This window comes from Poecilia mexicana, unplaced genomic scaffold (genome assembly GCF_051168715.1).
Source record: "Poecilia mexicana isolate PSO_F unplaced genomic scaffold, ASM5116871v1 scaffold_19, whole genome shotgun sequence".
NCBI classification, from domain to species: Eukaryota; Metazoa; Chordata; class Actinopteri; order Cyprinodontiformes; family Poeciliidae; genus Poecilia; species Poecilia mexicana.
In genome coordinates this window covers 15,085,369-15,100,232 of record NW_028263388.1, presented here as the reverse complement: position 1 = coordinate 15,100,232, position 14,864 = coordinate 15,085,369, and the positions used below count along the sequence as shown (strand labels likewise).

General features: G+C 38.8%; 1 protein-coding gene across 4 annotated transcripts in view; it reads left to right on the top strand.

Moving 5' to 3' along the window:
• LOC106904873 (KAT8 regulatory NSL complex subunit 1) overlaps nucleotides 1-14,864 on the top strand; it is a 38,733-nt gene that overhangs the window by 13,107 nt on the left and 10,762 nt on the right. For all 4 annotated transcript variants that reach the window (XM_014969368.2, XM_014969370.2, XM_014969366.2 and 1 more), the window contains exons 3-4: nucleotides 11,973-12,114; nucleotides 13,421-13,504. In XM_014969368.2, coding sequence (XP_014824854.2) covers nucleotides 11,973-12,114; nucleotides 13,421-13,504 — 226 coding nt within the window. The remainder of the gene's footprint in view (nucleotides 1-11,972; nucleotides 12,115-13,420; nucleotides 13,505-14,864) is intronic.

Below are 14,864 nucleotides of genomic sequence, written 5' to 3'. Positions count from 1 at the left end.
TTAAAAAACAAGAGTCCTCTCTTCAGTATTTAAAAACCCCCAGATGATCTGACGATCCGGCCAATGTGCTGCTTGTATGATCTGCAGGGTAATTGGGGCTACAGCGTGCCTTTCATGCTTATGGCTCAGCATTACTCTGCAGTCTGAGTCACTTAGCGGTGTTGTTCCTTCCCTTCATCGCTGCTGTCCATGTATGTATGTATGCAGTCGAGCGCCTTTATAGGTTTCTGTTCCACTTGACACATCTGGATGTGTTTAGCTCGACCCAAGTTCCCCAACACAAACCCACAGGCGTTACATAACCCCTCTCTTTTATGTAATGACTGCTGCAGCTCTCCGGCTGAATTTGCCCTCTCTCGTTTTTCCTGCCCCACACCCTGTCCTGCTGGTTGGCCTCATCCGTAATCCCGGTTCCCGAACGGTTTCCTCCTCAAGATGACTTGAAGCAGCTGTCCTGTGAAAGTCCAGATGGAAATCCTGACATATCCATCTTGACCTGGAAAAAGACAATTTCCAGTCTTGTTAATGTTTCAGTTGAGATGATTTTTCAGCTGTGTAAACAAGTCTAAAATTAGTGACTGTGGAATAAAGAGAATAAGCTGATTTGTATTCATTTAGTTCCTCTTAATGAATACAATTGTAATAACCAATTAGTTATTACAATTTGGTAATAACTAAATTGTAAATATGCTTGCCATGGTAACACATTTTGTTACACAATAAATTAGCCCAGAAATTATTGCGATAAACGATAATATTGTTTTGAGACAATTTTCAAGTAGTGTATTGATAATGGCATAATAACTGAAGTTTGCCTTATCAAAGCCTAATGAACCTCAATTTTCTACAGAACACTCCACACTGGTCCTGGAAGACATTTTCAGTTTCCAAAATAAAACACAAGTAAAAACAAAAAAGAAAAAAAAAAAAACTTTGTGTATAACCTTTGATGTGAGTTTATTTTTATTTTTTTTTGTAAAGTTGGACCGAGCAGAGATTTCGTGGCAGATATTCAAGTGCTGATTTTGTAAAGCTTCCAACTGCTGGTGCTGATTTTAGCCTCTGATTTTTAAGATCTATAAATAACAGTAAATTACATTTTCACCAAGTGAGAGGCCAGTCAGCTAAGACTTCATTATTTCAAAACCAAGACAAAATGATTACAGTTGACCTTTGATACCAACTTAAGGATTTTGCATGAGCGTTTAGAACCATTAGTGGATTAAACTTTACTGACTTTCTGTGTCTTTCTTATTGAGTTAGCAGACCTCTGCCATAACTTTGAGATTTCCAAAAGGCTGCCAACATTTCCTCATCCAGTTTGTTCTGTTCTAGACTGAAGCGGAGTAAAAACTATGCAGCTTTTTCATACTACATTCTTATTGTCTTTTGAAGTCTGTATTGTAGCAGCCAACTTTTGCCTCCAAGAAAATAGTTTCCTTTCTTGTAGCTTCTTGCATATTTTATGCTTCCTCTGACATCATTTTTAAACAACCCACTGATATTTCAACACCGAAGATTGTTGGTGCCATGGCAACCTGGAGGAGTTTAAGCATAATGTATTCAACAATATGTTTTTTTTTTTTTATCTTCCTTTGGCGTCAGAAATGTGCCACAACTTTTACATTTTCTGTAACCCTATTTTCTTCCAAGAGTCTGAAGGAAAACATCTCAGGCCTTCAGCTTAGTGTTTGCAAAGTTGAGATAAAAATGTAACCTCCTCGTTGCAAGCCTTGGCAAATGCATCAAACTCCTGTTAGATTGTCATGGAGCCAAAAGCAAAGCCTGCAGAAGTGACCTTCACAGTTGGTAGCACTTAAACCTTTAACAATGTGTTTGCGTCAAGCTGCAGTGAGACCCTCAAATTGCTGGTTTCTATCAGTTGTCTGACGTGTTTCTTTGTACTAACAGAAGTCACTTCATGTAAAGTTAGTTTTATTATGGTGTTTCGAAATAGTTGACCAACACTTGAAATCACTGCAACAGAGAAATGAGGTAAGAGGTCAAGGCAGAAGGTGCGTCTGCTGGTTGGGGAGCTTCACAAAAAAAAAAAAAAAAGACTTTAAAGCTCCACTAGAAGAATGGCGATTGTGCTCAGTGCTATTAGATGTGAGCAGAGCAGTAAACAATTTATTTTGAGGGCACCAAAAACAGCTGTTGTGGTCAGCGTTCCTGCAGTGTGTAATTTCATTCAGGGAGCATTATTCTGCAGGGACGTGGTTGTGTTGTAGAGATTTTTTTTTGATCTGTTAAGGAGAAAAAAACAAAGCTTTTGCTCATTTGTAAGACTCTGATGAAAGAGATTATTCAAATAAAAAATGTGGCCAAAAACTCTTTTGACACAAAACGTTGGAGTTCAGTGGTCACAAGGAGAGCCGAGGAGCAGTAATATGAAAACATGCGACTGGTACGCACTTTTGTTCTCCTCAGGGAAGCATTGATGACAGTGAATTTTTACTCATAAAAGACGGCAAGGTTATAAGAGTGCCAGCTTGTTCCCCACCACCCAGCTGGACTGCTGGGACATGAAGTGGGTGAAGAAGGAGGCTTGTACTAGGGCTGTTGTAAACGAATATTTTAGTAATCGAGTAATCTATCGATTATTCTTACGATTAATCGAGTAATCGGATAAAAAAAAATTATAAAATGAAATATTGGTAAATCTGGCATAATACCGGTGTTACTATCAGATATCAATATCAGTCCAATTTTTCATATTTGAGCATCCCTAACAGTTGCTTTTTTGTAGTTTAGAAAACTAACCTGTAACAATAATAGCTCACTTTCTATGTTAACCAGAAGAAAAGTTATAGAAAAATCTGAAATTATATTGAATTTAATAACAAAGAGGCAGGCTCACAAATATGCTTATAAAAAATGTCTACAATCAAGCTTTTAGTTTATGTATTCATCTTCAGTGAGTTTAATAGATTAATTAAACTCACCTTGCCACCTAACCTGTCACGCTTTGGGTTTGAAAATACGGGAAATGCTGCCTGGAGTGGGAGGAGAGGGCGAATGAACGAACGTAAGATGGGGTGGAGGGGAGGAAATAGACCAGCGGACTGACGAACCGTTAGACCGGGGGACGAACACGGGGGGAAGCAATACGGGACATTTACGACACCTTCACTGGTCACACTCAGAAACTCATCTACCAGCCATGTACGATGCGCTCCGCCACCCGTTTCTTCAGACCGGGATATGAAATTTATTGTGCGGTTCGTCGGTAAAGCTACATTTACACGGTAAGCATCAGCTACTCAGCCGCCCGCCCTGTTCAGGCTATCCGCTCACCTCAGCGCTCTTCCCGCCGTTCGCTTTCAACCAGCAGCCCCGGAGGAGAAATGCTGCTGTACTCCAGGCATTCCCCCAGTCATTTTAAGGATGCTTATTGGTTCCCCAAAAACGATAAAAAGTCGGGCATTATCATCAATCAATAAAATCCCCACGGGCCAATCTTGAAGATTGGACTTTATGCCGCTGAGACTTAGCTTTTGTCAACAACTCAGAGGCGGAAGTGAGAGCTCCGCGCAACGCAAATGAAGTCCCGGCCGGAACACGGTGCGCTAACTAATAAAACATAAATTAACGAAGCTTCGAGGCAGGTAAATTTTCCTCGAGGAATTTTAGTAATCGAGGTACTCGAATCATTCGAGGAATCGTTTCAGCCCTAGCTTGTACACAAAGTCACAGCTAACGGGAGGAACCCTCTGACTGACATTTAACAGATGAGGGCTGAACATGTCAAGTGTAATTTAGGCAAACTACAAAAGGTAGAACTGTAAATGCAAGCTGCCCTTGAACTCAAATTTTAAAAACGTTTGTGACGTATGGTAGCTCCAATCTGTGAGGAGCAAAACCTTCCTGGTTATCACTTATATATGCAGCTGTGAAAACACTAGTAGATGAATTATACTGATGTATCTTATGTTTTCAAAGCACATTTGCAAAGTACATGAATACCTGAGACTGATCCAGATCTTCTTTTATCATGGAGAGATTTTTGTTATACTAATCTGAGTATCTGAGTAATCAATAAGAGTTTCAGTCTGACGTTTGAATTTACTCGCAACACAAGGCTGGAAAATTCCTTCACCCAACTTAGACGTTTGAAGTAGGGCTGCAGCTAATTATTAAGCTGACAATCAGTTATCCTATCAATTATTCTGACAACTAGTTGGATTAAAAAAATTGACGCATTCCGTAAATTTTTAATTTTACTGCGCAAGTTTATTTTATACTATTGTAATATTAGAAATGCATTAAGATACAAATTACTGTATTTCTTTTTATAAATAAGAAATAGGGATGTCACAATCTGTTTTACTTTTGCCTCAGTCATTTTATTTTGAGTATCGGCTGATGGCGTCCTAATCCGATATTTCAAAAATAATGTGGGGGAAAAAAAAAAAAAAAAAAAAAAAACTACATTAACTGTAATCTAGAGCGGGATCACTGGCAGTTTTTCACATTTGTGTTTCCATTCCATTATTGAAACAAAATGGGTCTCTTTGCTCTACTGCAGTCAGAGTGACTGACTGCAAGTGCTCTCTGCAGCGTATCTGCAGTTCTATTGGTGTTTTCTCACTTTATCTCTAAAGTATCCAATAAAACAGAGACTGTTGATAGATTTGTCACTAGTCACTTTTTTGATAAAAAGTTGCTGGAGGGTCTGGAAAGTTGCTAAACACAGTGACGTCGTCACTAAGTTGGGAAAAATGCTCCCACTCCAAGCTGCTGATGTGCTCTGCTTTACGGCAGCCACTGCTGCAAAGTGCTGTGTATGTGTTGTTTCGAGATGGTCTGACTCTGTACCACCTCATAACTGTAGATAGTGCTATTCTCGTTTTGTTTAGAGTAAATGCAAATGTTTATTTGATCCCTGACCGGGATGTGACGTCTGATTCTGATCCAGTGTGAAACTATGTGACCAGGCTGAATTTCAGGTCACATGGTCGGATCAGGACATCCGTAATTGTTGATGCCTAAAATTAAATAATATATTTTTCCTTTAGTGTACACTTGATCATTTGTAGCAAAGGATACATCCTCATCTAAAAAAAAATACTTCTGACATACAAAATCTGAAAAATGAAGTCCTTTCTGCTTGACTTGACATCAACACAGTTCAGGGCTAATCATTTTTTTTTTTTTTTACCATGAACTGATTAATAATTGGATATCACAAAGTGCTAGAGATTTTTTTTGTTTATTTATTTTAATGCCGCTTAAGTAAGGAGTTGTGGGCAGAACATATTTACAAAGGGCTTTTTTCTTTTTTTCTACCTTAATATACAATAACCTTAAAGCCAATGTAGTTTTTGTTTTACTATAAGTGTGTTGTTTTTTTCACCAATTGACTTTGTTTTATTCTGTACATTGTTTGAATCTGTACACTCAACAATTAACAATCGATTCCTAAATTAGTTCGCAATTATTTCAATAATCAAGTCATCACTGTTGATCAGAATAAGCGTTTCAACTCGACATTGAAGTAGCAGTGAGAGACTGAAGGCTTTTCAAGTCCAAATATATCAGGTTGCAGGCAAACTTAACTGATGACCTTCATGTAAATGTCCCACTTGAAAATTCAGCTTTGTATTTATAACGAAGCATAAATAAATGCCAACTGTCTCATGATGCATGACAAGGCATGGGGCGGTATGTGATTCTGTATTGACACAAAGCAAATTTACTTTTTACACATAACCAAAGCATTAATAATTCCATTATTCCTGTTGCTGTAAAAAAAAAAAAAAGCTGCATATTTTGGCCATTTTGCTTTTTATAAATCAACACTGGAGGTACAGAAAGCTGATATTACCGGTTTAATTAGTCAGACTGTTTGATAGGGCAGCCGACCTGTAGTCAGTTGCTTACCAGATGTACTCCTCTTTGCTTGCAAAGTGTTGTTTTAAAACAGTGTTGCCTTCAAAATAGTGTTGGGTGGCACTCTGTTAGTCACCACAAATGACTGTTTGGTTTTTCTTGACTATAACTTTTTCCAAAAAAGCCACATTTATTTGTCTTAATCTGCCTTACTCTGTCAGAGAACTTCAGTTCTTTCTCTAGTTCTAAAAACTCTTGCCTTTAAAAACCATTGCATGCCATGATCTCTGACTCTTGCCAATAACTTTACTTGTACATACTTTGAAGGAATGCCAAAATACAGTGATCTGTCTCTATCCTACTTTATCTGACATCAGAAAGTTTTTTTTTTTTTTACACTTACAAAGCTTTAATGTGGGAATACTTTGAAACTTCATTCTTTGGGTATACATTTTGAACCTCTCAGTTATTTTGTTTTTAATTCAACAATTAATGAAACCACTTATACTACTTCACACATGCAACAACATGTAATGTTTGCAATATGTTGTTTTAGATGATGTTGCTCTGAATTTTGGCTTGTAAAGACTTGTCAGTTGATGCAACACTTTTTCCTTGCATAGCAACATACCATCATTTGTGGGTTTTTTTTTGTTTTTTTTCTCTGTCAAAATGCAAAAACCTTACAGGTACATCTACAAAAATGTAATATTGTACAAGAAAAGGTAAATATTTTTTTCCTACTCATTTCAGAAAGTTAAACTCATAGATTTATTACACATAAAGTGGAATATTTCAAAATTCGTTTTTTCATTTTGATTGTCTTGCTGACCATGGAAACCCAGCATTCAAAGTCTCCAAAAAAAAAAAAAAATAGAATATTGTTTAAAAAAAAAAGGTAAATATCGGTGCCACACCCAAATATTTAGGGATTCATGAGCCTCTAAATGATTTTTATCTGGGTTGGTAGATCACACAATCATGGGGAAAACTGCTGACTTGACAGATATCCAGAAAACTGTCATTGACACCTTCCGCAAGCCATGCTAAAGAAGCTGGTTTATGGCGCTAAATCCAAGCATATTCATCGGAAGTTGATTGGAAGGAAAAACTGTGGTAAGAAAATGTGCAACGGCAATAACTACATCCTTGAGAGGATTGTCTGGCTAAATCCATTCAGGCTGAGGTCTGAATGGAAAGAGCCATTACGCACAGGTGAAGCTTTCACCTGGGACACAAATGTTGCCTCGTATCAAGTCACTCCTAAATCAGAGACTGCACTGTTGCTTTGTGGTTGAAGGTCATATTTTCATTTGGAAATCAAGGTCCATGAATCTGGAAGAAAACTGTAGAGGTGCAGAATCCTACATTTTCACAGTCTATGATTGGTTTTATTCTATGTACTGTGAATCTGAGTTTTGCTTTCTGAAATAAGCAAAACTTATTTCAGAATAAGTTTTGCTTATTCTGAAATAATAAGCAAAACTTATTATTTTTGCTTATTGCTTTCCGAAATAAGTGGCAAAACATTTTGAAATTCAGATTTTTTGAGATGTCCTTGTGTTTTTATGTATTCTGTGTATATTTGCTCTGTTTTGTGGTTATAGAGTGAAAATCGATCAGGGAAATGGCTTCAGGCCTAATCCATAAAGAAGTGATTCATTTATGGGAAAACTGAAACTTTACATCTGGAAACTTCTCCTGGATTGATGATTTGTGGATTATCAGTGATGTTTCTGTGGGGTGCTGTCACTCAGGAGACCTGCTGGGTTTTGGCTCAGATTTGGGCCACGTTTTTCAGGATCAGTATAGCGTACTGGTTCCCAGTGACGGACCACATGTGCGCTGCATCCAGAGAAGCGCCACGCTGCAGAATGTGCTGACAGCCAGGAAACGGCAGCTGTAGAGACTGCCATCGGTGCTTTGTGTGCTGGAGCTGGGGGAGGAGAGCACATCCCGTTTAGAGTGGTGGTGGGGGTGTTGAGCAATCCCTCCTCTTCCTCATTCTTCTCTGCGCCTCTGATGATTGAGGTGATTGGATGTGTGATGTCCTACAAGTGTTCATATTTGACCACATTCAAATCCAGACTCTGCTCCTTCCTCTTTCATCCGTTTAACTCAGAGACGACTAGTCACTCGGGTCTACTGCTGTACTAAGACTCGAGGCCTTTTCACCAGCAGCTTTGTATTTTTATCTTTTTGGGAAATGAATTATTCAACAACAGTTGAATTTCCAGGTGGAGGTGATAGAGCTGTAAATAACTGTGTACATCAGCTGGCAGGATATGCAGTAAAATGTATTTGAAATTGATGTGCTTTGAACTGAAAATTTAGTACAACGTTCAGTCACCTTCCTAAGGCTGTAGAGGGCTTGTGGTCTGATTTGTGAGTTAAAATGTAAAAGCAAAAATCAAAACTAAAAATATTTGTCTGACATTCATATTTCACTTCTAGACCATTTGCCAGCACAGTGTGTGTGTGTAAAAGAACAAAGACAATACAAATGACTCATAAGTTTGCCAAAAGATATGAAGCCTGAACAGAAGCAATAAAACTGTCCATCCATACATGGTTATCTACTGAAATAGGTTTAGAATCCCACTGATCTCAATGCTATTTTTTCCAGGTAATTTCCCCTAAAACTTAGAAAGTCTATCTTACGAAGACGATTCCTTTTAGCATTAATTTAATTCAGTGGTGTTTCCAGTTAAGTTTTTCTTTGACAAACATTATGTACAGAATAGTCAAAAGGATTAAATTATTGTCTGGCACGTTTGAGTTTCTGTGTTTAACCATGGACTCCTACTTAAATTAGTGATAAAATAGGACCTTTTATTCAAAGCATTGTGTAGATTCTCATTAATTGCACCTCGACAGTAACGGGTTGGCCTTAATCCTCCTGGGCCTAAATTTAATAGGCTGTCCCTTGAGACTTTGGTCCATATTTGACATGATGGCTTATCACAGTTGTTGAAGGTTTGTCAGCTGCACAATGATGTGAATCTCCTGTTCCATCACGTCTCTAAGGTGCTCTATCTGTATGAGATCTGGTGACTGTGGAAGCCATTGTAGAACACTGAACCCATTGTAGCTTTCAAGAAACCAGTCCATGCCACTAAACATTGCTAATAAGGATGTTGCAGTTGAACTGTAGACTCATCGTACCAGGCAACGTTTCTTCCAATCTGTTGTCAGATTATGGTAAACCCGTGTGAACCTTAGCCCTGGCGTTCCTGTTCTTTTGTTGTAGCTAGTCTGCTTCAAAGTTTGCCTGCAGCCTTATAAGTCGCTGTTTCCACATGCATTTGTTGTAATGAGTAGATGTTTCAACTACTGTTACCCATCTGCCAGATGAAAGGAGTGAGAAAACAAGAAAGAAGCATTTTCAAAGAAAAAATGCTAAGTGAGTTCAATCCTTTACCTCCTTGTCACCTCAACTCATGCTGAGTCTGTTACCATTTGGCTAGATGTTTCTTTTTTAACTTCTTAGCAGCTGGTCAGTTTTAATGGACAAGTGGGATGTAGTTGAGGGTCTGCTTACATGTAAGTTTGTGGTCAGCCTGCTAATGAGCTTTCACAGGTGATTTTTTAAATGTTTGGTCTTAGTCTAGACTTGGTTTTGGCGAGTTTGACTAAAACTCTGCTAAATGCATTAAGTTGCTACCATACAATTTGATGGGTTTCTATTTGTGTTCACAAGTAAGTGTACCTTATGTAGTGGCCAGTAAGTGTTCTGGTATATTTGTATTGGCTATATAAACATGTTATGTAAAATGTAGAAAGACCTATACAAGGTTTCCCCCAGAAAACTTGCTAAGCCTGGTGGTTGGAGCGCTCGGGCAGTGATTCACCCAGCAGTCCATTGTGTTTTTGAGTTAAAAATGTTTAAAGTTAACAGGAAATTTGAAAATATCACTTGAAAATGATGTGTTGTTGAAAGATTGGAAGATTAATATCTGAACACCAAGTATAAAGTCTTAAAAAGTGCAAACAGTTTTTAAAACTTAAATAAATAAGCAATGTTTAGCCTGGCAGGGACACAAGTAAAGTCTGGTGGCCCGCCAGGCTTATAATACACTGGGAAAAACCCAGTGTATTAATAACTATTACCCGATGACCAAGTGTGTTTGCAACCAAAGCTTTTTAACTAAACCCTGACCTTGTAGTAAAAAAAATCTGTTTATCATTCCAAGCAGATTTGGTACCTCAGTTTATATTCAAATTCTTCATCTCTATATGTTAGACATTTGCCACTTTAGATTAAGAATGAGCAATGTCCTTTCACTACTTTGTCATTTTTCATCCTCACCAGTAACAGTACCAAGTACCAAGTTGTTTCCCAAATCACTTCAGTGCTTCTCAGGTCGAGCACAGAAATCTCAATTAGCTATTTAGCTTTAAATGACATTTCCTGCCTTGGATTGTGATGGTTTCATGTGGTGGCCCTGGCTTTCACCAAATACAAACACACTAACCTATTTTAAGGTTAACCGATGAAAATTTTGATCATGGTGAATAAATCAAACTAAATTTCAAGTATTTTAACGTTCAACAATATCATAAATAATCCTGCTTTAATCAGCGGTTGCCAGGGATTTGTTTTTTCCCCCCAACGTATGAAATAAATCATGTCTTTGACCCTCTGACTGTTGATGACAACCCTGGTTTCTTTATAGGCAGGTCAATGCTGCTTTCTGTTCTCTCTTCAGAAGTTTAAGCTCACATTATTCTGTTTCAGTATGAATTTCTGTGATCATTTTCCAGTCCTCCCCCCCTCAGGGACTTTGCACCTGGCTCATTCTCCTTCTGTTGCCTCAGATGTCCACCCAGCTCTCACTGAATCACACCATAAAGCCAGCAGCTCCACAAACCCGAACACACTTCAGCCTATCGGTTTTGCTTTGGAAAAAGGCTCCATGATGACTTATGTATGTTAATAAACCACCTTTAATAGTGCACCTATCTGACGCGCCGTGTGGTTGCCTAGGATTGTCGCAGTGTCTGTCACCCTGTAGTTTGTGAAAGGAGAGCATGACTGTTTACCTCAGCAGAACAGGATTAAGTCTGTAGAAGAGCAAAAGGAAGTGGTGCTAGCAGGAAATACTGCAGCTGAATTGTTAGCTGTTCTCCTTGATGCTGTGTTGCAGTGAAACGAGTCATAGATGGGCGAATGTTGCAGTTGGAAAAGAAGGGAGGAATTAAGTGGTTCTTGATTAAACTGATTGGTGGCTGGCATCTGCTTTTAGGGGACAGGAACTGTCTCTGATCAGCTTCTCAATAAGGCAGGATCCCTGCTTGGATTATTGGTTATCCCAGTGTATGCTCCTCTGTTTCCTGACCCAGCCCCACCCCCTCCAGCACTCTGTGGCCTGTAGATTGCTTTTAAAGCCCGTCTGTTCCTCTGCAGACTGCCAGAGCTTCCCAGCCCCCGTTGTCCCCATTTTCCACCCCTCTTCTTTTGCCTCTCTGCTCTCGGCGGTGCATGCTCTCTGTAGATTCTAACCGGGTCCTTGTTGAAGACTTAAACAGAGATGAGCTCTGAAGAAAGAGAATGCACAGGGGTACGAGGTCTATCTTTGTCTGCCATCTGAGTCATTATTTTCATTGTTCAGCTAGTGTCACTGTGGCCTACATTTTGGAAGAACAGCTCCCCTCGTGGTAACTGCCTTTTGGTGCAGGAGCAGACATTTTCCTCTCATGTCTGCCTTTGAAATGCCCATTCTGTGTGTCATACTGGTAAAATGGAGTACCCAGCTATGAGCTTTGCACACTGTTTACAATGGAAGATAACGGTGTTACAGAAACCGCCTTTCTTTGTTGTTTTTCTTCATCTATAAAGCAGTTGTAATGTTTTTGTTTTTGGCTTCAGTGCTCGTCCAGGCTCCCTGCAGCTGTCATTAGTGGGTGTTATCTGTAATGCTGATTCACTGACCTCTGCAGTCTGATGGGGGAAATGCTGCTTTAATGATCAGTGTGTATTACTAGTACTTTAAAAACAATGATCCTATCTGCCTCTTAACTACTGGAACCTGTTAATAAATCCACAGGTGTGAAAAATGACTTTAGGAAGTGTGAATTTTGTGTATTTGTGTCCCATGAAGTGGCTCAGCTGTAAACATTCCCCCTTTCTCCCCCTACAGATGGAAGCGGGCAGAGAGCCGCTACACCATGGAGAGAGCTGGTATCATCAGCCACTGGAACTGGCTTCAGGCCCACATCTCGGACCTGGAATACCGCATCCGACAGCAGACAGACATCTACAGACAAATCCGCGCCAGCAAGGTTGGTTACTGCCATTTCCTTCCTAATCGTCTCTGCATGGCGCTGCTGGATAATTGGAAGAGGACTTTGATGTTTTTACAGAAGTAAAACCGGCCTAAAGGGGAAATTCAGATGCAACAGCAGCGTTGTGTATATAGGTTTCACACTAAACAATAAATAAAAAAACAAGATTAGTAATAATAATAGTAACAATAATATCCAACTCATGATCCAAGAGATTTGCAGCTGAGAACACAGTGTTTCCAGCTGTAGTTTGTGGCTGTATAGTTAAATGTGTATTTCCCAGGTAAGTATTTGTAAGAGAAAACTGAGCTAGAATGATCTGGGTTGCATTTGTAAATTTTTAAGCTAGTACTTCAGTCGTAAATATTTTTTATTTTTTTATTTTGGCATCTTGATCAGTAAACGCATACTAAGCACTATCGGCTAACATCAACAGAAATGCTCTTGGATGTTTAACCTATTGCTGAGGAAAGATGACTTGGCTATTTTTAGTATCGGTGAGGTATTAAAAGTTAGATTTGATGAAGCAAGAAGCTAGACTTTTAGCAGGTAACAGAAAGCCTGATTGAATGTAACAGATTTGCTCTGCTTTATACTTTGGAGCTTTAACCTGCATCCACTGTGGATCATGTGTGATGTGAAAATGTTTGGGAATCTTGAGCGAGGGCAGGCTGTCCGCTTTCTATGGAATTTACATGGAGTCTGCTGTTTTTGGTGTTCACAAATGTTGATGACAAATGCAAAATGCTGAGCATATTTTGGTCTTTCTTAGACCCCTGTATTGTAGGGCTACATGATATTAGAAAATCATGCACTAGAGGAATAATTAAATATTTTAATGATAAATCTCCATTTGCATCACACATCAATTTCTCAAATCTTAGACGCTTTTAACTCTTGCTGTGTGTTTTTATCTCTGAGCTCTAAGCATTATCATGTTAGGTTTGACTCCATCTTTTGACACTTTGAATATAATTTTCTACAAATAAAGTGTCATTAAGTTCTTTGATATTAATATTGCATATAGTGATATGACTAAATTTGCCTTGAATATGATGAAATTTGGTTTGCATGGCAGTAGTATTTTGAGTCTGTTGTTCGGAGTCTCACTGTTCTCACCAGACACAGGTGAAGCTGCCGACTATTCTTGTCAGGAGTGACTTGAAGCACCTTAACAGTAGAGAACAGGGAGGAAATTGGAAGTGTATTTTAGCATGTATACTTTTATTGTGATATTTAACACGAATATCCTAATGGGTATACTTTTTGTGGTTAAAGTTGAACACATCTGTTTGATCCATAGGGTTCTGTAGAGTTGGGAGGGCTTGCCCCCAGCGCTGTGCTCACAGCTGGCACCGAAGTGAAGACGGAGGCTGTAAATGCTCAGGTAACTAACAGGTTTCAGTGTTTATACTGCCGACCTTGTATCGGAGCAAAATCCTTTCCTACCAGTTCAAGGATTTGTGTTAAAATGGCAAACGTGTCTCTTTATTTTTCCTGGTTTTGCACGGCTTTGTTACAAATGGCACATGAGGATTCACGACTTGATTGAAGAAGAAATTGGCTTCCGGTTGTTTCATTTAAGCTAACCCAGTATCGCCAGAAAATCATCTTTATTTAATATTTGTTCATTCAAAACAACCACAGTTTATCACTATGCATTTTCCTAATTTTAAAATAAACCAGATTTTTTTTTATTTTTATTATGGATAAACAGAAATTATTTGGCTAACATTTTAGAGTGCATCATGTTATGTAGTATCATGTCTTAAAATTATATCTGGATACAGCACTCAGCAAAGCCTTGCCTTTGTTGGTTCACTTCCACAATATGTTTGCCATTACAGTGAATTTTGTCAAATTCAGCATTTGAGTCGACTTTTTCTGTTTGGTGTATGGTTGAAATCATTGGGGCAACTGTGGTAGGAGTTTTTCCTGTCACTGATGCGTTGCCAGTTCAAATCCCTGCTCCGTCTGTCGTTGTCTTTTAGCAAAACTCTTCACCCACTTTGCCTGCTGCTATGGTTACTATGTAGCTCATCTCCAGCTGTGTGTGTGTGTGTGTGTGTGTGTGTGTGTGTGTGGGTGTGTGTGTGTGTGTGTGTGTGTGTGTGTGTGTGTGAATGACTGAATGTAGTGTAAAGGGCTTTTATCTAGTCTCTACACTTGATAAAGCTCTATGCAAGTACAGGCCACTTCTGTCCTATCATTGTCATGAGAAATGAATTTCAGAAGTATTCATTCTCTGAGGTTGAACTTACAGGTGCATTTCAATACACTTCAATGTTATTGAAATGTGAGAAGACTTAAAAAAATTATTTTTAGCATAGATGTGAGCTGAAATGTGTCTGTACTGCACAGAATGCACACCCAGTACACCTTATGCATAAATAACTGCATCAGTGCAGTGTGGCATAGAGGTAATCAGCTTGAGGCTCTGCTGAGGTGTTGAGCAAGGCCAGGTTGCTCTAACGGCAGCATTCAGCTCATCTCTTTTAATTTATCTGGTGTTGCTCATTTTCATCTCTGCAATACTCCATAGATTGTCTTGGTTTAGATCCGGTCTTGGTACCTTTGGTAGGGTGGACAGGTGATGTCCTGATGGAAAAACTTTTTGTTATCTTTATCTTTATAATTATTATTATTACAGCCAGTAGTGGTGATATGTAATGTTCCAATGTAGTGTAGATGTAATTATCCAAAATAAAATGATTGTTTAGATGTATCTTATAATAAAACTAATAACT